Genomic DNA, 26,484 nt, shown 5'->3' with positions numbered 1-26,484 from the left:
AAAATGTTTGTCTAATTTAGTCATTTAAATAAAGTAAGTTTGGTCTATTTTTTGCTATTTTTATTTTATTTCATCAATAATTTCACTAAATTTTGTTTCTGATTTTCAGCAATAAAAGCTAAACCAAAAGATAGCTGATACCAATTTGCAATAAAACAGTATGTACAGAAACATGAGACTTATGCTTCTGATGAAGACATACATTACATGCAGTATATCAAAACAAGGATGTTTGGAAACAAATTATAGTGACATTTTAACAAATGCTGCCTACATGAACTACCAAATAGATCCCTAAACACTGTGTATGGTTCAAGGTATTCTGATACTGAAAATTCTCATAAGATGGGAATTTGGTTTATTAGAAGAGAGTTCATTTTTTAAATCATATTTCATTATGCTTCTAGGTTCAAAAAGTGATTCCACATAATTTCGTCCATTTTCCTGCTTTTGTTTTGCTTAAAGGTAGATAGTTTTGCATTTTGAGACAAATTTGTAAAATTTCACAAAATTTTGCGATTTTGTAAAAAAAAACAGGTGCCTCTACTGATACATCACATTTCTCCAAGTACATGACACCCTTCTACTTAGTAGACCTGGGACAGATACTACTTCTGCCGCTTTTCCCACACCTGTGGGGTTGCGGGTGTGAACTGTGTCACATATGTGGATTTGGCCCTGTTTGGCAGCCGGATGCCTTTCCTGACACCAACCCTGTGTGGAGGGAAGTAATCACTATTGCATGTTTCTGTGGTGTTTAGTAGTGTGGTGTGTTGTCTGAATATGAAGAGGGGAGTGCTGGAACAAACACAAACACTCAGTCCCTGGGCCACAAGAATTAATCAGATGAGATTGAAATCACCAACCTGGCCAGGAATAAAACTCGGGACCCTCTGAACCAGTGGTGGTGGTGATTATTGTTTTAAGAGGAAGTAAATCTAGGCAACCATCCTCTCTATATAACACTAATCAGAGGGAAAAAATGAAAGGGATCCGACACTTCAAAAATTAATGTACACTGTCTGACAGAGCAAATGCAACACCAAGAAGGAGTGGTCAGAACTTTATGCCAATTGCAGGGTAGACTGACGTCACTGAGGTATGCTCATGATGTGAAATGTGCCGCTGTGCTGCGCACGTAGCGAACAATAAATGGGACACAGCGTTGGCGAATGGCCCACTTCGTACCGTGATTTCTCAGCCGACAGTCATTGTAGAACGTGTTGTCGTGTGCCACAGGACACGTGTATAGCTAAGAATGCCAGGCCGCCGTCAACAGAGGCATTTCCAGCAGACAGACGACTTTACGAGGGGTATGGTGATCGGGCTGAGAAGGGCAGGTTGGTCGCTTCGTCAAATCGCAGCCGATACCCTTAGGGATGTGTCCACGGTGCAGCGCCTGTGGCGAAGATGGTTGGCGCAGGGACATGTGGCACGTGCGAGGGGTCCAGGCGCAGCCCGAGTGACGTCAGCACGCGAGGATCGGCGCATCCGTCGCCAAGCGGTGGCAGCCCCGCACGCCACGTCAACCGCCTTCTTCAGCATGTGCAAGACACCCTGGCTGTTCCAATATCGACCAGAACAATTTCCCGTCGATTGGTTGAAGGAGGCCTGCACTCCCGGCGTCCGCTCAGAAGACTACCATTGACTCCACAGCATAGACGTGCACGCCTGGCATGGTGCCGGGCTAGAGCGACTTGGATGAGGGAATGGCGGAACGTCGTGTTCTCCGATGAGTCACGCTTCTGTTCTGTCAGTGATAGTTACCGCAGACGAGTGTGGCGTCGGCGTGGAGAAAGGTCAAATCCGGCAGTACCTGTGGAGCGCCCTACCGCTAGACAACGCGGCATAATGGTTTGGGGCACTATTGCGTATGATTCCACGTCACCTCTAGTGCGTATTCAAGGCACGTTAAATGCCCACCGCTACGTGCAGCATGTGCTGCGGCCGGTGGCACTCCTGTACCTTCAGGGGCTGCCCAATGCTCTGTTTCAGCAGGATAATGCCCGCCCACACACTGCTCGCATCTCCCAACAGGCTCTACGAGGTGTACAGATGCTTCCGTGGCCAGCGTACTCTCCGGATCTCTCACCAATCGAACACGTGTGGGATCTCATTGGACGCCGTTTGCAAACTCTGCCCCAGCCTCGTACGGACGACCAACTGTGGCAAATGGTTGACAGAGAATGGAGAACCATCCCTCAGGACACCATCCGCACTCTTATTGACTCTGTACCTCGACGTGTTTCTGCGTGCATCGCCGCTCGCGGTGGTCCTACATCCTACTGAGTCGATGCCGTGCGCATTGTGTAACCTGCATATCGGTTTGAAATAAACATCAATTATTCTTCCGTGCCGACTCTGTTTTTTGCCCAACTTTCATCCCTTTCGAACCACTCCTCCTTGGTGTTGCATTGTCACTGTCAGTCAGTGTATCTGCCACAAAAAGACAAAGGCCACGAAGGGCATGAAAAGGAAAGACTCTCTAGGCCTCGAGTGCAAAAATACCATCGGGGTCAGTAAAGAACAAGAGTTGACCAAGGAGGTGCCTCTCCTCCTCCTTCTCACCATCACCATCACCATCATCATCATCATCATCATGGACCTGGGACAGATATAACAAAATCGTTTTATCATAATAGTTTTGGGAACACGACCACTGTAGAATGAAACCGAAGTTGCAAGAAAATAATAGTTGCAGTGCCGCTCTGCAGTTACATTCTTCACCAGCACCAGTCAAGGCATGTTTCATAATTCATAATCTGTCCTTTGTCATTTGCATTTGTTGCATTTCTCGACACTGAACTTCTCTTCAGATTGTAGCTGTATTAGCCCTTTTGACAGTTGCACTTACTGCCCATAAAAATGTTGCATATATTATGTTTCAAAAATCCCCATAGTGCTACAGCTCCGATAGCCCACTGCCGATTAAGTGACCGCTGCTCGGCTTGAAGGCCGCATAGTCAGTGCGATGAATTAGACTGGGGTTGCTGAAATACCATCACAGAGCTCCTCACTTGTTCTAATGTAAGTTGAGTGGACCATGAACCTGCCCTCAGAGTCAGGTGAAAATCCCTGACTTGGTCAGGAAGCAATCCCAGGATTTTCATGTAAGAAGTAGGTTTGCTACCTGTAGACCACAAGGCTGGCCATTGTGTTATGATATTTTTCCAAGTTTAGACAAAGTGCCAAAAGACCAAACAATAAACTTTTGCTAGGTTGCTGATGACTTCAGCCATATGTCCCCACCTCATTGCTACCTGTATCGGTAGGAGTAACAGTTATTTTGCAACAGTGGGTTATAAAATGGCTGCCTGCATGCAACTGTTATGGAGGCAACAATTGAGTGAAATCAAGTGTTTTGCAGAGCACTACTACTCAGCATGGTTTATTGAACTACCGTCATAGAAGTTTGTCTCTACAACTTCCCAGTTAGTGCTGTCCTGTATTTATCAATGTTTATTATTCTTTTACTCATGTTATATCCACCGGATTGAAGTGAAATTTAGAAGACAAGCTCCGCTTTATGCTGCCATCTCACAGGCTTTCGTTAAACTCTATGGGAAAGGGGAAGCCCCAGAAGCTTTGAAGCAGTAGTTGCTTCATGCAAGAAGTTATTGTTTCTCTCACAGCAAGTGGGATGTTCAGGGATGCAGGAGGGATGGATATGCCATAAAGTACGATTCTGGAGTTAGAGGTGAACTGAGAAGCATTACAGAGCCCGAAGAAATTTACGGATATTTAAATGATGATTACAGTAGCCCAGAGATTTTTTACCTACTGAATGACCTGCACGAAGCAATTACCATTTCAAAAAGTCCAGGATTTTTCCTGGCAGATATAGCTGTGACTACAGAGTTCAAAGATGGCAGCTTCGTGCAACAATGCTTCATAAGTGCTTGTCATACAGTCGCATCAGCCGAGTGTTTGCAAATGTTTGGATGTGTGAAATACACTTTCTTAGTGGGATATATTACTCTGGTATGTTGAACGTGATTTCATAAGTAATGCTTAGTCTGTTGTAGTATTTCTGTAGCATGCATGTTATATTTTAATTGCATTTTATGTAAATGTGGCAAAGAGACATCTAGATCCATCTGCTGATGCTATTCATGAAACGTTAGAACTTAATGATGAAAATTTGATCACAGAGATGAGATATCTATTAGGTTCAACCCATTCAATACTAATAATGTGTTGATGTTACTAATAACTTTTATTTAACATACACATCAGTGTTAAAATTTTATCAGGTATAAATTACATATCAAGTGATTCCAATAAGTTCCCGACGTTCTGGTTGACTCATAGCATGTGCGAGTGTTTTAAATGACTCTTTACTTTGGAAGCCTGTCGGAGCCTTCTACTGAATGGATGCACAAAGACTACATATCGAAGAACCTTCTTTTATTCTTTGAATAGTGAGAGACTGTATGCATATTTCAATGTGTCACTGACCCAGATTTAATTATTATGCCGTTGCTCTTCTGTTATGGTGATTTACCTTAACACATGGTGTGAATGGATGGTTAATGACTTTTAATGAACATATTTCAATGCGTATCCACAATAGTTTTGATTATTATGTCATTGCTTCTATATTTGTGATTTATTTTATGGCTGATGATGACATTTTAAATGTCAAAACCGGTCCCATGTAAAAAAAAAGTTATTAGTAACATCAACACGTAATTAGTATTGAACAGGTTGAACCTAATAGATATTTCATCTCTGTGCTTACGATCAGACAGACATAACTGCATTTTTAGCTTATTGTAGATACTATCATAATTTTGATCAGGAAATGCATAGTTATCTTTGAATCATACTCCATGACATGGAGTATTGTGGGTATATATACATTTGTTTGATTCGTAGATAAATATATCATTTCCTGATCAAAATTATGATAGTATCTGTACCGGGCGGTACACCTCCACGACGCAAGTTCAAATCTTGCGCCAATTGAAACTCCTCTACAGGAGAAGCTCTGAACTTTACAACTGAACTAATTCTACGGTTTATCAGAAGATGTCACTGAGTGTTTTTGATTTACTTTTGTTTTTCATGGATCGAGAAGTGTGGACATTCTCTAACAGATGTCTCTACAAAAAACTATGGTAATACACTCTGGTGTAATGGAGTGTACTCTCCTGAAGAAATTTTATATTCCTAAATTATTTTTTACTAAATTTTGTTCTGTGGGTTGTGGGTTGGCAACATTAATCCTTTCTTTCCGCCTGTTTTGAATTTAACCAATCACTAATTTCTTTAATTAATTCTCAGCCAATCATGTATGTCTTCTTCGATATGGATATGTAGGTCTAAGCTATCCAATAAAGTTGAGGGGGTGTGTCTACTCATTCTTGAAAGGTCTCGAATTTTCCACGAGGGTATAAAAACTGCTGATTTTCTTGTCCCGGAGCCACTAGTATAACATCTAACTCAATGTGTGAATATGTAGCAGGGGGCGGGAAGCGCCTCGTTCTTCAGACAGCCTATCTTCAACAAGGTAATGACCTTTTAACATCTTTATTTCGTGCTAGCTCAGCAGTTTAACTCTCGGGGAGGGTTCGAAACCTTTAATATGTAACCTACCACTTTAAAAAGTAAATTCCTTTTCAGTCTAGGTAAAAACTACAAAACTCTTTTACTGTAAATCGGGGATAGAGAGTGCTTTACCCTCTCGAGCTCCCCTTCATTTTGAAATTGAGGTGACTATGTTTCGTAACCGTTTCTTCTCTTCCTTAATGTATTAATGTTTTCTCATACGGGTCACCTCCATAGATTGGGATTAGCCCCTGTATTATCGGCCTAGAGCCACTTAGGTTTTAAAGTGTAGATTTAGGAGTGCAAATTCACGCCTCCATCCTTTTGTTTTGGGCCATTTAAATTAACCTAGTTTTTGCACACTAAGGCCCAGTAGATTGGGTACGAGATACCCCTGTTTCTTTATTATGCCTTGATGGCAGTTTGTGTAAAAGTTCATTATTGCCTTTATAGGCTTGAAAGACTGAGAGCGGGACAGCTCTTTATAGGGTTGTGGTAAAAGTTCCTTAGAGAGAGGCTTGAGATGTAAAGTTGGGAGCTAATGCTCCATGTAATTAAGGGTGTTCTGCCCTTTGGTATTTTGTTGTTGTGAGGTGAGAGCTCAGAAATTATACTTGGGGGTCGAAGCCCAGATCTTGTAATAACCCCCAAAACCTTGTGAAAAACCGCTGAACGGGTAAAATTATTTTGTACCTGCCTTTCGTTGTTATTTCACCTGGTGGAAATTGTTAAATGTTGTTATCTGTTATTTGTTGATTTTGAAAAGAAAATATAACCTTGTTAAAGTTTTAAATTAACTTTAATTCTGTAGTTGAGACCTATTCCAGCCCGCACCTTCTTTCACCTCTAACTACCACGGATATCTCCGTACCAAGTGGGAGCAGAGCGTGGTTGAATGGGTCTCAATTTAGCCCCTTTTGACGGCTAAATATTGCTTTTGATTCGAACTCTAACAATTTTCTCCGTCGCTGGAATTTTTCGATTTTTCTGAATTTGTAGAGTTCTCTCATCATGCCCGGCCCTTGCGATGCCCTCCATCCTGGCTATTTGCGCAAGGAGGAATTGATTTATGAATTAATTAACAATTAGAAATGTGCAATCTGGAGTCACGGTTGCAGTAGATACCAACAAGCTTAAAGAGTCCCTTGATTTGCCTATTTCCATCCCCACTTTGGGAGAGAAAGAGATTGACAATGCTCTCTCCACGATCTCTGATAATACTACTGAGCTAGCATCTGTAGTTAGTTTTTTTGAAGAAAATGATCCCTCTCCAAATCAACTTAAACATGTGCAAGCTAGATTGTTTCATTTTTACAATAGGGTCACTGATCTATTGTCTCTTAAGTTAAATGACAGTCCAAGGAAGGAAGCTAGTGCAGTTCTCGAAAACCTTTCTGAATTGTCCAGTAAGGTTAGCCTATTGTTAACTGGGGCAGTCCCCCCCAAAACCGACCAACCCACTCTGGTAAACGTTGTCAGCGAGGAGCATTCTCCCGCGGGGGAAGAAAGTAGGAAAACTGTTGAAGTCCGACAAACTTCTGGTCCATTAGAAACTGAGTCCGTTCGTCGCACATCCATTCCACCCTTTGTTTTGAATAATGTACCCTCTGAAACAGCTTCTCCGCCCCTTACAACCTTACCTACTATGTCACCCGGGTTCGGTAGTTTGCCTCATCCATTAGCAATGCTGCTCAGGGGTATTTCGAAGTTTTCGGTTAACTCTACCAGTGACGTTATTTCATTCTTAAGGTTTTTAGTTGAATTCCAAGAACATGCTCTTGTTTTTTCTCTTTCTCCATGTCAAATTCTGCAGATTATTTATCCCTCTTCAATTGGTGTTCTATCTGACAAAATAGGGCAATTGCCGAACAATCATCTACGCCCATCTGTTAGCTAATTTTATTCCGGCTCGAGCTAGGTCATCACTAATCCAGAAGTACTATTATAGAGTACAGCAGTTGGATGAAAACCTGGCAGATTTCATCCAACATATTAAGTTCTATACTAGGGTGTTTGCTCTTCATTTTCCTGAAGACCAAATTGTTCAGGCTATAGTGGAAGGAATTTCACCATCTTACAGGTCATACTTGTGTTTTGCGTCGCGTCCGCAAACCTTTGCCGAGTTGGAGGCTATGGCTGTCTCAGCGGAAGGAGTTAGATACGCCGACACCTTACGTGTCGCGAAAGAGCCCCCTCCATCCTCTAGTAATTTTCGGCCTCCACCTCGCCGACCCATCACACCCCGTAAATGTTACGCTTGCGGGTCGCCTGACCATCTCCGGAACATGTGTCCATTAATTAAATCTAGTAGGACAAATAATGGAGCAGGTTCATCCCAAGGCTGCTTTAAATGCGATGCTTTTTCTCATATTGCCAAGAATTGCCCGAATTCAAATAGCACCCCCTCCTGCTCAACTTCTGGTGCAACTTCCACCAACAATCAAAAGTGACTAGTGGCATCGGCTGAGTCGGCGCACCCTCCGTCTTCAGGCTCAGCCCCGGTTAAATCCGATCTAATCTCAGGGAAAACTCAGTCCTCTAATTTAGCATTTGAAAGTGACAAGGAATGTCTTAGGATTGCGGTGGATTCCCCCGCACCTGTACCATTTCTCAAAATTGAATTGAATAATGAGCACATAACTGCTCTTTTAGATTCAGGCAGTGTTTGTTCCATTATTTCGGCTGAATGGTATTCCAAATTGAAATCTGTGTGTAAACTTCCTGATTATTGTTCGTCTTTGGTTCAATATGATTCGGCAAACTCCTCTCCATTAGAAATTGTAGGTTTTCTGTATGCTAAAATTAGAATTGCCAAATTTACTTGGAAAATTAAACTGTTTGTGGCTAAGCACTTGTCTTGCCCCATTATATTGGGAGCCGATTTCATGTCTCACACCGGTCTAGTGCTCGACATTCAGAGCAAGTCGTGCACTTTCAAATTTGATAGTAAATTCAATATCCCTTTATTAAAATGTAGTTCTGTGTCATGTTCATCTGTTTTGCCTACCCAGGATTAGATGTTGTTAGATCTTAGACATCTACCTGAGGAGCAGGCTGATAGTATTCGTAAGTTGTGTCAGTCGTTTCCAGACGTTATCTCTGATACTCTTGGTGTTACTGACCTCATTGAATACAAGATTGAGGTTATGGATTCAATTCCAGTCCGGTTTCCGCCTTATAGGCTGTCTCCACCTAAAATGAATGCTTTGAAGGAAATCATAGATCAGATGTTGAAGGATGGTATTATTCGGCCCTCCAAGTCGGCGTATTCTTCGCCTATTTTTCTAGTCCCGAAACCCCAAGGTGGCTTCAGGCCTGTGATTGATTATAGGGCTCTCAATCGGAAGGTGGTGTTACAATCAGTGCCCCTTCCAGACCTTCACTCTTGTTTTTCATGGTTTCGAAAGGCTAAATTTTTCACCATCTTAGACCTTAATCAGGCTTATAATCAGATACCGCTAGCAGAGGAATCTAAGCACCTGACAGCTTTTGCCACAGATTGGAACTTGTACGAATACAACCGTGTGCCTTTCGGGCTCCCCACGGAAGCAGCTGTGCTAATGAGACTGCTAGATAGGGTCTTCTCCGACATCAAATTTGAGTATTTATACCATTATCTTGATGATGTTGTCGTATTTTCTGAGACCTTTGAAGAACATCTAGATCATCTGAAAGAGGTCCTGAGTCGCCTTCGTAAGGCGGGGTTAACGGTGAAGTTGTCCGAGGTTGCCTTCGCTAAACCTTCCATGTCATTCCTAGGGCATATTGTGTCGCCCGATGGTGTCGCAGTCGATCATTCTAGAACACAGGCCATCCGTGATTTCAAACCTCCCAAGGACATCAAAGGTATTGCCAGGTTCATTGGCATGGTGAACTTCTTCAGGAAATTTATTCCAAATTTCGCCAATAGAGCGGTGCCCTTGAACCTTCTTCGTAGGAAAGGCGTCAGATTTGAGTGGGGGCCTTCTCAACAAGCCGCTTTTGAAGACCTGAAATTAGCTCTTTGTAATGCCCCTGTTCTGGCTATACCGAATTTCTCTAAGAAATTCATCGTCCAAACCGACGCGTCGTGTCGGCAGTGGCTGTGGTCCTTCTTCAAGAGACCGAACTAGGGAGGCGACCCATCGCCTATGCATCTAGGAGCCTTTCGGCTCAAGAAGCCAAGTATTCCATCTATGAACTTGAGGGTTTGGCTGTCTTGTTTGCTCTAGAAAAGTTCCGTCTCTATCTGGAACATGTCAAGTTCGACTTGGAGACGGATAACCAAGCCTTAAGTTGGGTCTTAGGTAGGCCGCGTTGTACAGGTCGCATAGGTCGCATAGCCCGCTGGGCCATCAGAATTTCTGCCTTCCAATTTGATGTTAGGCATATAAGAGGAACTGAAAATGTTGTGACTGATGGACTAAGCCGTATGTTTACCAATGACGTAGAGACCCCTGAACAAGTTGATAGTTCTTCACCTCCTGAGTCCATACTACCTGAGGTTAATGCCATTCTTACGGATGCTCCCATGTTGTTTAGGGATCTTGAAAAGTACCAACATGAAGATCCAACGCTGGCCCCTATCATGGAAACCCTTTCTTCTGGGGAACATGTAGTCCCTTATGTATTGAGGAATGGTGTTTTATGTTGCCCATCGAGGCATGATCAAAAGATGAAAGTTGTAGTTCCAGCTATGCTTGTACCAATGATCTTCAAGTACTATCATGAGACCCCATTAGGGGGGCATCTAGGCATCTTTAAAACTCGAGAAAAGATCAGAGAGAGGTTCATTTGGAAGGGTATGGACGGAGAAATCCGTGAATTGGTAAAAGCTTGTAAAACTTGTTGGCTTAGTAAACCCACCATGTCCACTAAGCAAGGGCTCTTGTCTTCTCATCAGGCGTCGCGCCCCATGAAACGTCTTTATATCGACTACGTAGGACCCTTCCCCCAGTCAAAGGGGAATGCAAACAAATTCATTTTGGTGTGTGTAGATGGTTACAAGATTTTCATGGTTATTTCCGACTAAGCTCAGTCCACTATTTCTTGTTTAAATTCCATCTTCGCTTTTTTTGGTACATGTCAATATATTGTTTCTGATAATGCTAAAGCTTTCACATCCAATCTCTTTCGTAAATTCTGTTTTGATCTATCCATCTCTCATGTGACTACTTCTGCTTACTATCCTCAACCATCTCTTGCTGAACGGGTCAATCGTAATCTGAGGTCGGCTCTTATTGCCTATCATCACGACGATCACTCCAGATGGGATACATCCCTGCATTGGTTAGCTTTTGCTTTGAATTCGGCGGTTCATGAATCCCATAAATTTACTCCAACTTCTTTGAAGTTTAAGTTTGTTCCCAACATGCCGCTCTCTAACCTTTGGTCTCTTAATGATATTCTACCTGAGACAATAGATCCACATAATATTAAAGATCTTTGGAAGAAGGCTAAGGCCAATCTTAAAATTTCTCATGAAAAGGTTAGGGAAAGATATGATCGTGGACAGAGGCCCACCAATTTAAAGGTAGGACACCAAGTTATGGTCAAGAATTTTGTTCCCGCGGGCAAGCTTGCCCCCAGATTTCATGGGCCGTGCACCGTCTTGGATTTTCTTACGCCGGTCACTTTGTTAGTGAGCAATCCAGCCACCGAGAGAATCTTTAGGGTTCACCTGTCTCAGGTGAAACCTGTGTAAATTACTTGCTCATTGGATCTTTAACATTTTGTAAGAACCCCAAAGGTTATATTTTTCTCTAAATCTTGGGCCTTCTGCCCCTTGTTTTTACAGTTGAGTTTTTTTTTTAATCTGCTCTGTATAAATGTTGTAAAACCCTCTCCGAGGGTACCCTGCTGTCCTCTCCGTATGGCCATTACCAAGCTCCTGTCTCCTGCTAAACCACACCAGTGGCAATAACTATACAAATAAAATAAAAGCTTCCACGCCGCTGGCCCCTCAACCTCACCACAATGACTGTACCCTAAAACCATTATGGTCCAACACAAATTCTGCCGCCGAGATCTTACTGTTTCAGTGCCCCCGCAGCCGTGCGACGCCGTACCGCCACTGAGGTGGGGTATGGGCCCACTCCACTCCAGTGAGGTCAACCAGTGTACGGCGAGCCGGAGTCCTCCTTCTGGCCAAGGATGATGTGCGGCGCACCACCCGCAAACTGCTTGAGGACTGTAAACAATCGTCGCGTCTGCGGTGTGCTTCACCACGACTACCCCTCTCATAGTAGCGGGAGAGAGGTATCTCAAGGTACTTGAGGGGTCCGAGCGGCCTCCTCTGGACACAGGCAGCGGCAGCAGGCCTTGCCGTCGAAAGTAATCGGCAACTAATGTACTTCTTCTGCTACATGGACACTCTATTCGGCTATTAATAAATTTTGCTTCAATCAACTTTTGGTGGACTTAGAAAAAGTTTACTACCATGAATTAATGTTTTGTTATGCAATTCTAAAACTGGACTTAATCTAAGTCGCACCAATCTATATCAAACCAATTAAGAAACCTCCGACTACTGAAAAATTGTTTTTTCTCTGCTAAATTATTCTTCAACTAATCAACAACAAATTTGGACTTTGCCTTGGAAAAATTTTTTTGTTTTCTTCTGTGTCACCCCTTGGATGGACTTTTGGGGGGTGAGGACTGTACACGGTGGTACACCTCCATGACGCAAGTTCAAATCTTGCGCCAATTGAAACTCCTCTACAGGAGAAGCTCTGAACTTTACAACTGAACTAATTCTACGGTTTATCAGAAGATGTCACTGAGTGTTTTTGATTTACTTTTGTTTTTCATGGATCAAGAAGTGTGGACATTCTCTAACAGATGTCTCTACAAAAAACTATGGTAATACACTCTGGTGTAATGGAGTGTACTCTCCTGAAGAAATTTTATATTCCTAAGTTTTTTTTTACTAAATTTTGTTCTGTGGGTTGTGGGTTGGCAACATTAATCCTTTCTTTCCGCCTGTTTTGAATTTAACCAATCACTAATTTCTTTAATTAATTCTCAGCCAATCATGTATGTCTTCTTCGATATGGATATGTAGCTCTAAGCTATCCAATAAAGTTGAGGGGGTGTGTCTACTCATTCTTGAAAGGTCTCGAATTTTCCACGAGGGTATAAAAACTGCTGATTTTCTTGTCTCGGAGCCACTAGTATAACATCTAACTCAGTGTGTGAATATGTAGCAGGGGGCGGGAAGCGCATCGTTCTTCAGACAGCCTATCTTCAACAAGGTAATGGCCTTTTAACATCTTTATTTCGTGCTAGCTCAGCAGTTTAACTCTCGGGGAGGGTTCGAAACCTTTAATATGTAACCTACCACTTTAAAAAGTAAATTCCTTTTCAGTCTAGGTAAAAACTACAAAACTCTTTTACTGTAAATCGGGGATAGAGAGTGCTTTACCCTCTCGAGCTCCCCTTCATTTTGAAATTGAGGTGACTATGTTTCGTAACCGTTTCTTCTCTTCCTTAATGTATTAATGTTTTCTCATACGGGTTACCTCCATAGATTGAGATTAGCCCCTGTATTATCGGCCTAGAGCCACTTAGGTTTTAAAGTGTAGATTTAGGAGTGCAAATTCACGCCTCCATCCTTTTGTTTTGGGCCATTTAAATTAACCTAGTTTTTGCACACTAAGGCCCAGTAGATTGGGTACGAGATACCCCTGTTTCTTTATTATGCCTTGATGGCAGTTTGTGTAAAAGTTCATTATTGCCTTTATAGGCTTGAAAGACTGAGAGCGGGACAGCTCTTTATAGGGTTGTGGTAAAAGTTCCTTAGAGAGAGGCTTGAGATGTAAAGTTGGGAGCTAATGCTCCATGTAATTAAGGGTGTTCTGCCCTTTGGTATTTTGTTGTTGTGAGCTGAGAGCTCAGAAATTATACTTGGGGCTCGAAGCCCAGATCTTGTAATAACCCCCAAAACCTTGTGAAAAACCGCTGAACGGGTAAAATTATTTTGTACCTGCCTTTCGTTGTTATTTCACCTGGTGGAAATTGTTAAATGTTGTTATCTGTTATTTGTTGATTTTGAAAAGAAAATATAACCTTGTTAAAGTTTTAAATTAACTTTAATTCTGTAGTTGAGCCTATTCCAGCCCGCACCTTTTTTCACCTCTAACTACCACGGATATCTCCGTACCAGTATCTACAAAAAGTTAAAAATGTAGTTATGTCTGTCTAATCCTAAGCAGTCCTTTAGTGAAGGAACTTCAACTAGTGACAGTGAATTGGTGCATTTAAAGACACAAGAGAACCTTTTCCTTGATGTATCCATCTTGCACCACAGCACACAAACAACTCATTCAGTTCATTACATTTTTACAATCTGCTTTATGTTGCTCCGACACAGATAGGTCTTATGGCAACAATGGGATAGGAAAGGACTAGGAGCGCTAACGAAGTGGTCGTGGCCTTAATTAAGGTACAGCCACAGCATTTGCCTGGCACTCAGTCATTAATTTTGTATTGTAAGCAGGGTGGAAAATTCAATCACTTTCAATTTCGACTGCATATTGTGCAGAAAATATTCAGTAATACTAATGGATCAACACCCGTTGAAGCTATGGCAGCCAGAGTGGTAGACCATTACCACCTGACCTGGTTCCAACACGTGCTGAAGTAGCGTAGGTCAATTGCTTTTCAAGTGACTCAAGTGCGAGCGACCAAAGTGCCAAGAGTAGTGGAAGCAGCAACGAAAGTTTCTTATGCAATGAGTGGGATGTTCGAGGATGTACAAGAAACGGATATGAAGCAAAGTAGGAATCTGGAATTAAAGGTGAACTGCAAAACATTACACAGCCTGAAGAAATTTATGGATATTTTACTGATGATGAGCTGCGTGATCTAGGAGGTGAGCAAGCCAACTTGAATACTCAACAGAAAATCAACTCAAAGACACAAGCTGGAAAAATGAAAAGTAGAGAAAATGAACGGGTACCTCTGACCAAATATAAAATACAGCTCTTCTTAGCAATTCTGCTCTTAAAGGGAAAAATTCATAAACCTAAATAACCTAAGCAATTATTTTTCCAGGAACTGTTTGTTGGCTACATAAATTTTTTAAAATTTTAAAATTTTAAAATTATGTTGGAAGAAAGGTTCTTTCTCCTTCTGAAGTTTCTATATTTTTCTGATAATAAGACATGTAATAAGGAAAGTACATCAAATAATTTACAAAGTGAAACCAGTTTTCAATAATGAAAATCCACTGCCTGTTTTCCAGTAATTTGACCGGGTCAGGAATGGAATGAGTGAAGCCCTCATCTAGTGGCGACTATAGGAATTGTGCGGGGTGCCCAAGCCTGTCGCACTCCTCTGGGGCAATGATTAATGAATGACAGATGTAATGATATTGGAGTATGTTGCTGGAATATATAATTTCGTATGGCTATTTCTAGCTGAGTGCAGCCCTTGTAAGGCAGACCCACCAATGAGGGTGGGCGGCATCTGCCATTTGTAGGTAACTGCGTGTTATTGTGGTGGAGGGTAGTGTTGTGTGTGGTGTGTGAGTTGCAGGGATGTTGGGGACAGCACAAACACCCAGCCCCCGGGCCATTGGAATTGACCAATGAAGGTTAAAATCCCCGACCCGGCTGGGAATCGAACCCGGGACCCTCTGAACCGAAGGCCAGTACGCTGACCATTCAGACAACGAGTCGGACGTTGCTGGAATGAAATATGACAGGGAAAACCAGAGTACCTGGAGAAAAACCTGTCTCACCTCCACTTTGTCCAGCACAAATCTCACATGGGCTGACCGGGATTTGAACCATGGAACCCAGTGGAGAGAGGCCAGCACGCTACCACCTGAGTCGTGGAGGCTGTCTCTATTTACAATAATCTATTATCTAAATTTTAAAATATATTCCAGCCAGTCGTATTTCTATAGACGTACGTCGACTGCTGTGGGAGGGTTGCTTAGGTTAGAAAGTATTCATTTCAGAGAAGAAATTCCATTTTTGGATGGAGTCTTTCAAACTATGTGAGGCAAGCAGAAGGGGTGTGTGGAATATACTTTGGTATACAGGTAGGCAGACAAAGCTGCTAGATGAGGTTTGTGGAAAGGACATATCTCAGTTCATTAAGTCATCTAAAATTGCATTTTTAGATGAAGACAATTTGAATAAGGGATATATTATTACTCTGGAGAATTATTGCTGTAGCTCAGAGTTCTTTGACCTATTAAATGATCTGGACACTGACGCTGTTGGAACTGTTTGTCCTAACAGGAAAGGACTTCCTAAGGATATCATGGGGAAGAAACTAAAGGTAGTATTTTCTTTCAGGAACAAACTCATGGCTCTAAAATGGAGGGGCAAGAGAGATGCGTGCATGTTGAGCAGCACTCATGACAGAGAAATGTGAACAGTACAGGACAGAAAAGGTAAAACAAAGGAAAATCTGTTAGTGTGCATCAAATACTATGATGACATGGTGGAGAAGTGTGTGAGTTGATTTAACCGACCAGTACTTGGTAAGCGAGAGTATCATGAGGAAATGAATGAAATGGTAGGCTACTCTCACAAGATTTTTCACTATCCACTGAATATCACTGTACTCAATTAATTAATTAATTTTGTTTCATAAGCTAGGGGGAAAATTAAATCACTTGCAGTTTCAACTGCATATTGTGCAGAAAATATGTAGTAATTTCAGTGGACCAATCCCTACTGAACCTATGCCAGTCAGGGTGGTTAGACCATTACCACCTGACCCAATAGGGCAGTTCTCTGGAAGGCATTTTCCAGACCTAAATCCTCCAACAAATACTAGGAAAGACGCCAGCAAGAGGTGCGTGGTCTACGTTTCAAAGAAAGAGAGATGAGACACTCAGTACTGCTGCAACATCTGTGATGTTTTACTGTGCCCAGTCCTATGTTTCAGAATCTACATACTACTCAGAACTAAGCAGTAAGGTGTAAGTAGTGTTTAAAAAAACATAAATACTGTAGCGTGAAATGATCACATAACATGAATATGAAGTGCTGGGGTATTTACCTGGAGGAGCCTGTGTTTCGGTGAGGGAACCTTCAAAAAATAACATTTTCATTTCAATGCCTTGTCAGTATATCAGTTTTGGTTATTTTTCATTGTTAGCATTTATTCTATTACAATACAGTGCACAATATGTTGAATGATATATTCTGTAGGATAGCTATAGTTGTTTTGCAATCTATGCACCAAGACCACCTAATTGCGCAGTAGGAAATGTGGCAATCTTTAAATGTTCACAACTGGGATATCCAATAATGTCCTATGAAGACATGGTCATTTTTAGAACCCTTATTTCTATTTGCACTATTTCAATAAGTTTTGTCACTGTGGCTGATGACCTTAGTGTTTTCATGTTTTCACCCTTTATTGACATGATAAATTGTTGTTGTTGTTGTTGTTATTATTATTATTATTATTATTATTATTATTATTATTATTATTATTATCGTATGGCATTTATAAGCATAATCTGTAAAGATATACAATTAACATACAAATTAAAATATAGAGGTAATTAAACTAGAATGTCCAGCTTCGACAACCAGTCCACTGCACTTGGTGTCAATTCATGCAGAGTCTGTAAACCGTCCTTAAATGCTGACAGTGGACAGCTCTCAACAACATGAAGCAATGTCTGCTTCTCAGCACCACACTCACATGCAGCACTTTCACAATATCCCCACTTTTTCATCATATATCGGCACCTGCCGTGGCCTGTTCTGAAACGGTTGAGTTTTGACCACTCATGTCGAGGAAGATCGAAACCTGGCACTTTCTTCATTGGGTCTTTAATCAGAAAGGCGTTAGTGGGTGGACATTGTTCCCATCGCTGTCTCCATTCTGCTGTTAAACTGAATTTTTCATAGGAGTGTAGATCAGTCCAGAGTGGATTCCTGGATTTTAACCTCATCACAGGTGGATCTCGTAAGGCAAAAGTGAGTTCCTGTATGCAAAGGTCTTCTTGAGCAACTGTACTTCGGCTGCTTTTCTCCTTAGATCTGGAGGAGCAATGTTTGCTAAAACAGGCAGCCACTGAGTAGGAGTGGACCTCACTGTACCAGTAACAACTCTCATGGTTTCATTGAGCTGTACGTCAATCTTGCTTGAATGTACACTGTTTTCCCACACAGGAGCACAGTACTCACCAGCCGAGTATACTAGAGAAAGTGAAGCAGTGCAAAGAGTGTTTGCATCTGCACCCCAGTTGCTGCCCGCTAGTTTATGCAATAGATTTACTCTTGTACTCAGCTTCTTTGACAGATTCGAGCAATGCTGTTTGAACGACAAGGACCGATCCAGTGTGACACCCAGATATTTTGGGAAGAAGTTATGGGAGACTTCTGTTCCATTAAAAAGCACATGTAGCTTCCGATTAGCTTCCATGTTATGCAAGTGGAATGCTGTTACTTCCGTTTTACTAGGATTTGGTTAGAGTCTCCATTTGTGAAAATAGTCGCACATGGTAGCTAGGTCCTCTGTAAGTACATCCTCACAGTGTGCCAAATCCGTACTCTGAGTAATTAAAGCTAAATCATCTGCAAAATGTAGGCAGGTCATGGATGTAAAGATTGAATAGAATGGGAGATAAAACTGACCCTTGGGGTAAACCATTATTTAGAGATCTCCACCTGCTTCTTTCACCATTCAGAAATACAAATTGTTAATTAATTGTCTTGAACTGACTTCAAAGTGTGAATAAAATGTTGGTTGAATAATGACATATATGCCACTTTTGTTTGCACATATCAGAAAATTAACATTTCACCACTTGTCCATTTTTAATGGCATTGTACAACATAAAATACATTTTTACGATCCTAAGAACCTAAATACAAGATATTATCCACTACAGACTGCTCCAATTTGTTTTTACATGGAGTCAGAAAACTGCTCCCCACCCGGGCGAGATTCAGAGAATCATTGTTCCCTGCTTAAGGGATTAAGTTCAAGGATATTCAAAGTGTGCACCAGGTCATACCAAATGGTCAGAAAGACATGAACTGGCTATATGTGCATCAACAGATTGGTCATTAGTTTTAATTCTGTGACCAATCGGACCTTGAAAAAAAAAAAAAAAAAAAAAAAAAAAAAAAAAAAAAAAAAAAATAGATAGCCTTTTTATTATTGTTGGAGGGGGTAAGTTTATGGCACAACAAAAACTATTCAAATACCGCACGAATGAGGTCTCAGTACGTTACTGGTCCACTGTTTTTGGATTCTGTGCAGCATCCTCAATGAAATAAGGGCCCAATATTGCACGACCAGACATGGCACATCAAATTGTAATCCACGCACTATGTGGTGATTTCTGTGAAATAACATCATGCCACTGAAACCTTAAACAAGGAGTTGTTTGTTTGTTGATGTAGCCATCAAGGTGAATAGGTCTCATCTGAAAACCGTATGTTGTAGAAGAAATCTGCGTCCTCAAATGGCATGAACACCACTCAGCTGCAATACTGAAACTAGGCTCATTCATTCCTTTCTGTTAGATGCTGAACAACTTGAATGTGGTTTGAAAATACACCCAGTGTTTTAAACATGTGCTGAACAGACCTGTCGCTCAAACCAGGATTCAGCAATGTTTATCATAGACAATGATGATGATGATGATGATGATTGTTGTTTAAAGGGGCCTAACAGTAGGTCATTGGCCCTTAATAGTACGAGGTGAATGAAATGAAAATTAAAACTTCAAAATGTATCCACTGAATAGAATCTGTAACCGATTTCGGACAAGACAATTTACGGTTACCATAATAATAATAAATAATATAAGAAATAATAAAGTAATACCAGTAGTAAATAATATAATACTTAATAATATGACTAAGGAAATTGTAAATAACGCGGTGGCGGAGTATACATATCAGAACACAGAAGCGTGACGAGTATCTTTCGATACGCAATAGTAAATCAAATATAGGGAACACTTACAGGCCAGAAATGACAACTAAGAAAGGATAGTGGAACATGCGGGAAGCCCTTATGAGGTCCATGGAAGGTATTATGTTATGGGGGAGAAAAGACTTACAATAATAACCCAACAGACAAATAATTATTAAGGAAATGAACATACAATTACAAATGAATAAATAAATGAACTGCGGATTAACTGATACTTGAGATACAAAACAAAGAAGCGTAAGTGAAACAACTAAGGTCTTCAATCGCGAACAAACTTTGACATAGAGATTCAGAATTTACAGAATGAAGGGAGGCAATCTCGAACGAAACAAAATTTATTACACAATTCAAGAAGGTGTTACAGTTACTACAATTACAATTAGAGTTAGAAAAGAAGGTCTGCCTCATAAAACAACGTTGCGGACTAGCATAAATGCTAAGTCATATAAATGCTCTATTTTGGAAAATGTGGAAAACTAGAGGAAACTCCAGCACATGAGATGAACTTCTACATAATTACTGAATTTACATTAAGTGAGAATTGTCCGAAACATTTAAATAGCATAAGGCAAAAATGCGCTTACCTTTGGCGGCTGACGACCCATTGCGGGACGGGCGCTAAACACGCCCGCCCGCTGTAGTGATCCAAATTCAAAGACACAGACAAAGTGACTCGCACACGCGAGGAGCCACAAACAGGAAATAGAGTGATTACAAATGACCAATAGCAACACTCCAGTTTGCCACATCCACCTATTAAAAATCCTGATGTACTGGGCAATAAAAACACTTGTACTTTAGACCAATGACAATGATGTTCTAGAATTATGCTTTCTACAGAATTTGCATCTTCGCGGATATTACAAAACGACAGGAAGGGACCACTTACACGTGGCACACCCTGCCTCACAAGTCATGTATAAAAATTCCAAATCCCTTTCTATAATTTACAGAAAAATACAATTTAAATCAGGAAATGTAACAGAACATAAATCTTCTTCATAGTCCATTTCTTCATATGCATAAATATGTAATAATTTTTAAATAAGAAAGCTTCATACAATAATTTACTTTACATAAACACTTCAGTTCTTTAAATGTTTTTGTTTATCCAAAATGATGACAAGATAAACTTTACATAACATTACATACATAATAAGGACTTCTGTTGCTTCACTGATATCTGCTCACCAACGGCCACAGAATCTAAATTGAATGACGATGAAAAAATGATCATGAAGAAAAAAACAATCAATGGATTGTCTGACATGGTTGGAAGTACATAGAGACAGCAATATCTCAGCTGAAAAACAACACATCAACTGGATCAGATGAATTAAGTGTTGAGATGATCAAAGCACTAGTAGAGGTTGGACAACAGTGGATGTAAAGGGTACTAAATAGAATCTGGAAAGAGAATGTAATATCCAATGACTGGAAGCAAGGAGTCATCATCCCATTGTTGAAAAAAAGGTGACAGAAAGAAATGTACCAACTACAGGGGTATAACTCTGCTGTCACATGGCCTCAAAATCTACGAATCCATCCTTGAGAGCAGGATTATAAAATATGTTGAACCTACACTCATTTTTGGCACCAGAATGCTCTATGAGAAGTACTGGGAGAAAGGTAAAAAGCTTATAACTGTTTTCCTGGATATCAAGAAAGCATATGACCATGTACCACGCAGGCATATATGGGAATGTTTGAGACATAAGAAAGTGCCCGATGACAGTGTTGTCTTCAGGCAACAGGAATGAAGTTCCTCTGTACAACGATTATATGATGAAACCAAGTGTTGTGTCTAGGTCAAGGATGGAAGATCAGGTTGGTTCAAAACGAAGAGGAGTCCAGCAAGGAAGTTGTCTTTCACCACTTCTTTTCATAATCATAATGAATGAAGTTTTAAAAGCGGTTAAAAGAAAGGATCCAACAACTAATGCCCTGGTTTTTGCTGATGATGTAATGGTATGGGGTACGACAGAAGCGGAAGTACAAACTACACTAGATCCCTGGCATGAAGCTTTTACAACCTTAGGTCTCAAAATCAGCAAAATGAAGACAGTTGGCTTGGTGATGAGTAGAAACTCTCCAACTGTTCATCTAAGAATTGGAAATGAGGAGATGGATATTGTAGACAACTTTCAGTATTTAGGTAGTGTTCTGTCATCAGACAATACCATACATCAAGTGATTAGCAACAGAATACAGAAAGCTTCCAAATTCTATCACAATGTACGTCAATTACTTTGGGATGAAACAATTCCGTTAGTTCCCAAGATCAGCTTGTAAAAAATATATCTAGTGCCTATATTGATGTATGGCCTGGAAGCAGCAACACTTACTGGACCAACAAAGAGTTGTCTTCAGGCAACAGGAATGAAGTTTCTCTGTTCTTGTCTACAAAAAACAAAAATGGATAAAATAAGGAATGTGGATATCCGGCAACAACTTGGATTGGACAGAAGCTTGTTGGAGACTCTAGAAGTGAAGAGATTGCAATGGTATGGTCACATGAAAAGAATGGACCCTCTCAGGACTCCTCGAACATACTTTGACCACAATGTTCCTGGGAAGAAACGAAGAGGACGACTTTGTGATGATTGGGAAAAACAGATATTGAAGGACCTTGAAATTAGAGATGTGAAATGGCATCACATATATGAGCAGCATCTGTGGATGGATAGGGCAAACTGGAGGAGGCTCGTACACAACCGCACCCGGCTTGCTGGAGCGAAGAAATGTTGATGATGATCCAATTCACAATGCTTTAAGAAATGATGATGATGACGATCCAATTCACAATGCCTTAAGTGCTGAGATGATTCAAGGGGGGCCAAAATCCAGATCATCAACAGCCCCTCATAATGGTACTAATCACTGGTAAAGCAGAATCAGGGTGTTCCTCTTATAGTGGTATCAATCACAGGTGAACATAGACTCATGGTGTTTCCCACATGATGGTAATAATCACAGGTAATGAAGACCCATGGTATGTCACACACAATAGCGCTACTCACAGGTAACATAAACCTATGGTGTTTCGCACATAAGGGTACTACTCACAAACCACGCAGACCCATCACAGTGGACTAATCATGGGTGCTGGTATTCCCATTGTGTTCCTCACTTAGTGGAACTAATCACAGGCTATGTATATCCATGGTATTAATCACATAATGCTATTACTCTTGGGCAACACACAACCATGATTTTCATCACATAGTGGTACTTACCACAGGTGCCAGCCAAACCAGTGGTTTTTCCCACATAGTGGTGCCAATAGCAGGCAATGTAGACCCATGGTGTTTCTCATAAAGTGATACTACTCACAGGTAATGGAGACCCATTCTGAACACAGTGGAACCGACCGGTAAAATGTACACGATGTTATTTATCACAAGCAACGCACAGATCCCTAGTGTTCTGCACATAATGGTACTGTTCCTATGTAACGTAGATCCAATGTTTTCCTTGCAAGGTGGTACTGGTTGCAAGTAACATCGACCTTGGTGTTTCTCACATAATGGAACTAATTACAAGTTATCTCACAGTCCTAATGTCATCATCCCTTGGTTGCCCCTTTTAGTTGCCTCTTACGACAGGCAGGGGATACCATGGGTGTACTCCTTCGTCTGCATCCCCCACCACAAGGGGTGTAACACCTTTTGGAGAAGTTATCTATGGTTCTAGTTTGTGATGACAGTCACCTTTCATTGACATAAAACTGATCCCGTATGATGTAACTTGTGACAGCTAATGTTGTTCTGTTATTTGATTACTCTTTATTAAATCACTCTTTATTCTGTTCTTTAATGTGAAGCAAACTTGGCCCATTCTGATGGCCCACTCCCAATGACCAGAAATAATGTTCCACGATAAACACTTTCTCCTCTGTTGTTAGAACCATAATTGCAGAAATCAACACGATGAATTCACAATACGTCAAACTATTATATACAATATAGCAAACATTAGCAAAACTGTTGAGAATTACTGCAAATTTTTGCAAATAAACCCATCAAAATAAAACAGGAACTTTTAAAAAGTAACACAAAAACTCTGCGTAATTGTCAACAAAATGTCAGGCCTTGTTTATGCTAATACGAAAGGCAACTGGTTCATGGTGTGGGTTACTGTAATTAAAAGAAATAAATTTCATTATGATAGGTCTGTATTGAACTGTGATTACAATAGTATTTAAATAATGTATTATTCAGGTCCACCTTTTCAATACAAATTGTACGATGTTTTAAATTACATATATGTTCAGGGACTAGTTTCGACCTAACAGTAGGTCATCATCAGCCTAAAGCAAATCGAACACAAATGTATCGAAGAAATTAAACAATGTAAAGACACAAAGGTCTTAAAAATGTACATACCATGTAAGATATTAAGATAAGAATTCGAGAGATGTGCTGTACTATGTTAAAAAACAGCTCCAGGATAGAGATTCATAAAAAGGCCAGTGCGCCATATAACATTAAAAAAGTTGTTCAAGAAAGAGATCCTTAAATTACTGGTTCAGGATATCAATATAGGCTGGCTGATTAAAGATTCTGCTTTCCATTCAAAGACCAACTGAGCTGAAGTCATGCTGTCTTCTTAAAATGTTCATAAATTCAGTATGTATGGATGCGAAGCATGATGTTAGAAAGTCTCTTCTGTTTTTAGAATCACGAAAGATGATAATTGTTGCATGTGGAGGCGTGGGAAGGCAGGGATGAAATGGTTTCATAGAGTAGTAAGATTAGCATGGAGTGTTGGTAAGGTACCTTCAGATTGGACAAAAGCAGTAAATGCACCTATCTATAAGCAAGGGAACAGGAAGGATTGCAACAACAACAGAGGTATCCCATTGATTAGTATACCAGACAAAGTATTCACTGGCATCTTGGAAGGGAGGGTGCGATCAGTGGTTAAGAGAAAGTTGGACGAAAACCAGTGTGGTTTCAGACCACAGAGGGGCTGTCAGGATCAGATTTTCAGTAAGCGCCAGGTAATTGAAAAATGCTACGAGAGGAATAAACAGTTGTGTTTATGTTTTGTAGATCTAGAGAAAGCATATTACAGGGTACCAAAGGAAAAAGATATTCAACATACTGGGGGACTAAGGGATTAAGGGTTGATTATTAAAATCAATCAAAGGCATTTATGTTGACAATTGGTCTGCATTGAGAATTGATAGTAGAATGAGTTCTTGGTTCAGGGTACTTAAAGGTGTTAGACAAGGCTGTAATCTTTCACCTTTGTTGTTCATAGTTTACATGGATCATCTGCTGAAAGGTATAAAGTGGCAGGGATGTGTTCAATTAAGTGGAAATGTAGTGAGCAATCTGGCCTATGCTGACGACTTGGTCTTAATGGCAGATTGTGCCGAAAGCCTGCAGTCTAATATCTTTGAATATCTTGAAACTTGAAAATAGATGCCATGAGTATGGTATGAAAATTAGCCTTTCGAAGAAAAATTTATGTCAGCAGGTAAGAAATTCAGCAGAACTGACTGTCAGATTGGTGATACGAAGCTGGAACAGGTAGATAATTTTAAGTATTTAGGATGTATGTTCTCCCAGGATGGTAATATAGTAAATGTGATTGAATCAAGGTGCAGTAAAGCTAATGCAGTGATCTCGCAGTTGCAATCAACAGTATTCTGTAAGAAGCAAGTCGGCTCCCAGACGAAACTATCTTTACATTGGTCTGTTTTCAGACCAACTTTGCTTTACGGGAGTGAAAGCTGCATGGACTCAGGATACCTTATTCATAAGTTAGAAGTAAGAGACGTGAGAGTAGCGAGAACGATTGCTGGTACAAACAGTTGGGAACAATGGCAGGAGGGTACTTGGAATGAGGAGATAAAGACTAAGTTAGGAATGAACTCAATGGATGAAGCTGTACGCCTCAACTGGCTTTGGTGGTGGAGTCATGTGGGGCGAATGGAGGAAGACAGGTTACCTAGGGGAATAATGGACTCTGCTATGGAGGGTAAGAGAAGTAGAGGGAGACCAAGAAGACGATGATTAGATTCAGTTTCTAACAATTTAAAGGTATGAGGTATAGAACTAAATGAGGCCACAGCACTAGTTGAAAATAGAGGACTGTGGCTACCTCTAGTAAATTCACAGAGGACTGCAAACTGAACGCTGAAATGTGTAATGATCTATAATGATGTATGTATGTATGTATGTATGTATGTATGTATGATGAAAGGCAACTTACTTGTTTAATTCTTTCCTTAATAACAGCACCAACTGCCAGTCTTCCGGTACTCAGCATAACATCTTTGAAGTTCAAGGCAGCATAGTAGACATGGACGATATTCTCCGTTTTAGGTTGCACACTGAAATAAGATTGTCAGGAATTACTTAAATGGCTTTTAGTTAATAATGTCAATATTTCTTCTAACATATTAGACTTAATAACACAGTAAATCCCCAAACAAGACATTTTTAATGAGGACCCAAAGAAAGCAGGACCAGGTATTGAGCAGGAGATGATGGAGTATCCTAGACATTTATCAACACTAGTGTATTACAACTATGTAAAGTGCACTGCATGTTAATACAGTATTTACTCTGAACTTTTGCAAGATTTCTAATTAGTTCAATACTGTAAGCACTTTCCATTTCACACTCATAATCACTTGAAGTACTGTACTACCATAAGATACACTAACCACAGTAATGGACAGTTACTAGCAAATTTTTATAGAGATATTAGAGCAATAGGTAAGAATAGAATAAGGTTGTTCCAGGAATCCTAATTAGAACTGGTCCAGCTCTGTTATGGTGATATTAAGATAAAATACTGTCAATTTTGACAGAACTTGAAAAATAATTTAAAAATCTGTTTACAAATAACAAAATTTGAAGAATATTCTCACCACAAAAGAGCACCTTAAGCAGGTAGATAATGCAATAAATATGTTTCTTTATAATGACTTCTGAATGGAATAACCAGACACAGAACAGAAAGCGCATATTAAGCATTGGGTTTTTACTGTAATAATACCGTATTACTCCAAATCCA

General features: G+C 40.5%; 1 protein-coding gene across 2 annotated transcripts in view; it reads right to left on the bottom strand.

Annotated features, from left to right (window-relative positions):
* Nucleotides 1-26,484, bottom strand: part of LOC136883437 (fatty acid synthase) — an 844,467-nt gene that overhangs the window by 239,957 nt on the left and 578,026 nt on the right. For both annotated transcript variants that reach the window (XM_068229660.1, XM_068229661.1), the window contains one exon: nucleotides 25,675-25,795. In XM_068229660.1, coding sequence (XP_068085761.1) covers nucleotides 25,675-25,795 — 121 coding nt within the window. The remainder of the gene's footprint in view (nucleotides 1-25,674; nucleotides 25,796-26,484) is intronic.

This window comes from Anabrus simplex, chromosome 11, assembly GCF_040414725.1.
Source record: "Anabrus simplex isolate iqAnaSimp1 chromosome 11, ASM4041472v1, whole genome shotgun sequence".
Taxonomy (NCBI): Eukaryota; Metazoa; Arthropoda; class Insecta; order Orthoptera; family Tettigoniidae; genus Anabrus; species Anabrus simplex.
The sequence above is the reverse complement of the archived record's forward strand: the minus strand, read 5'-3'. Positions and strand labels throughout refer to the sequence as shown.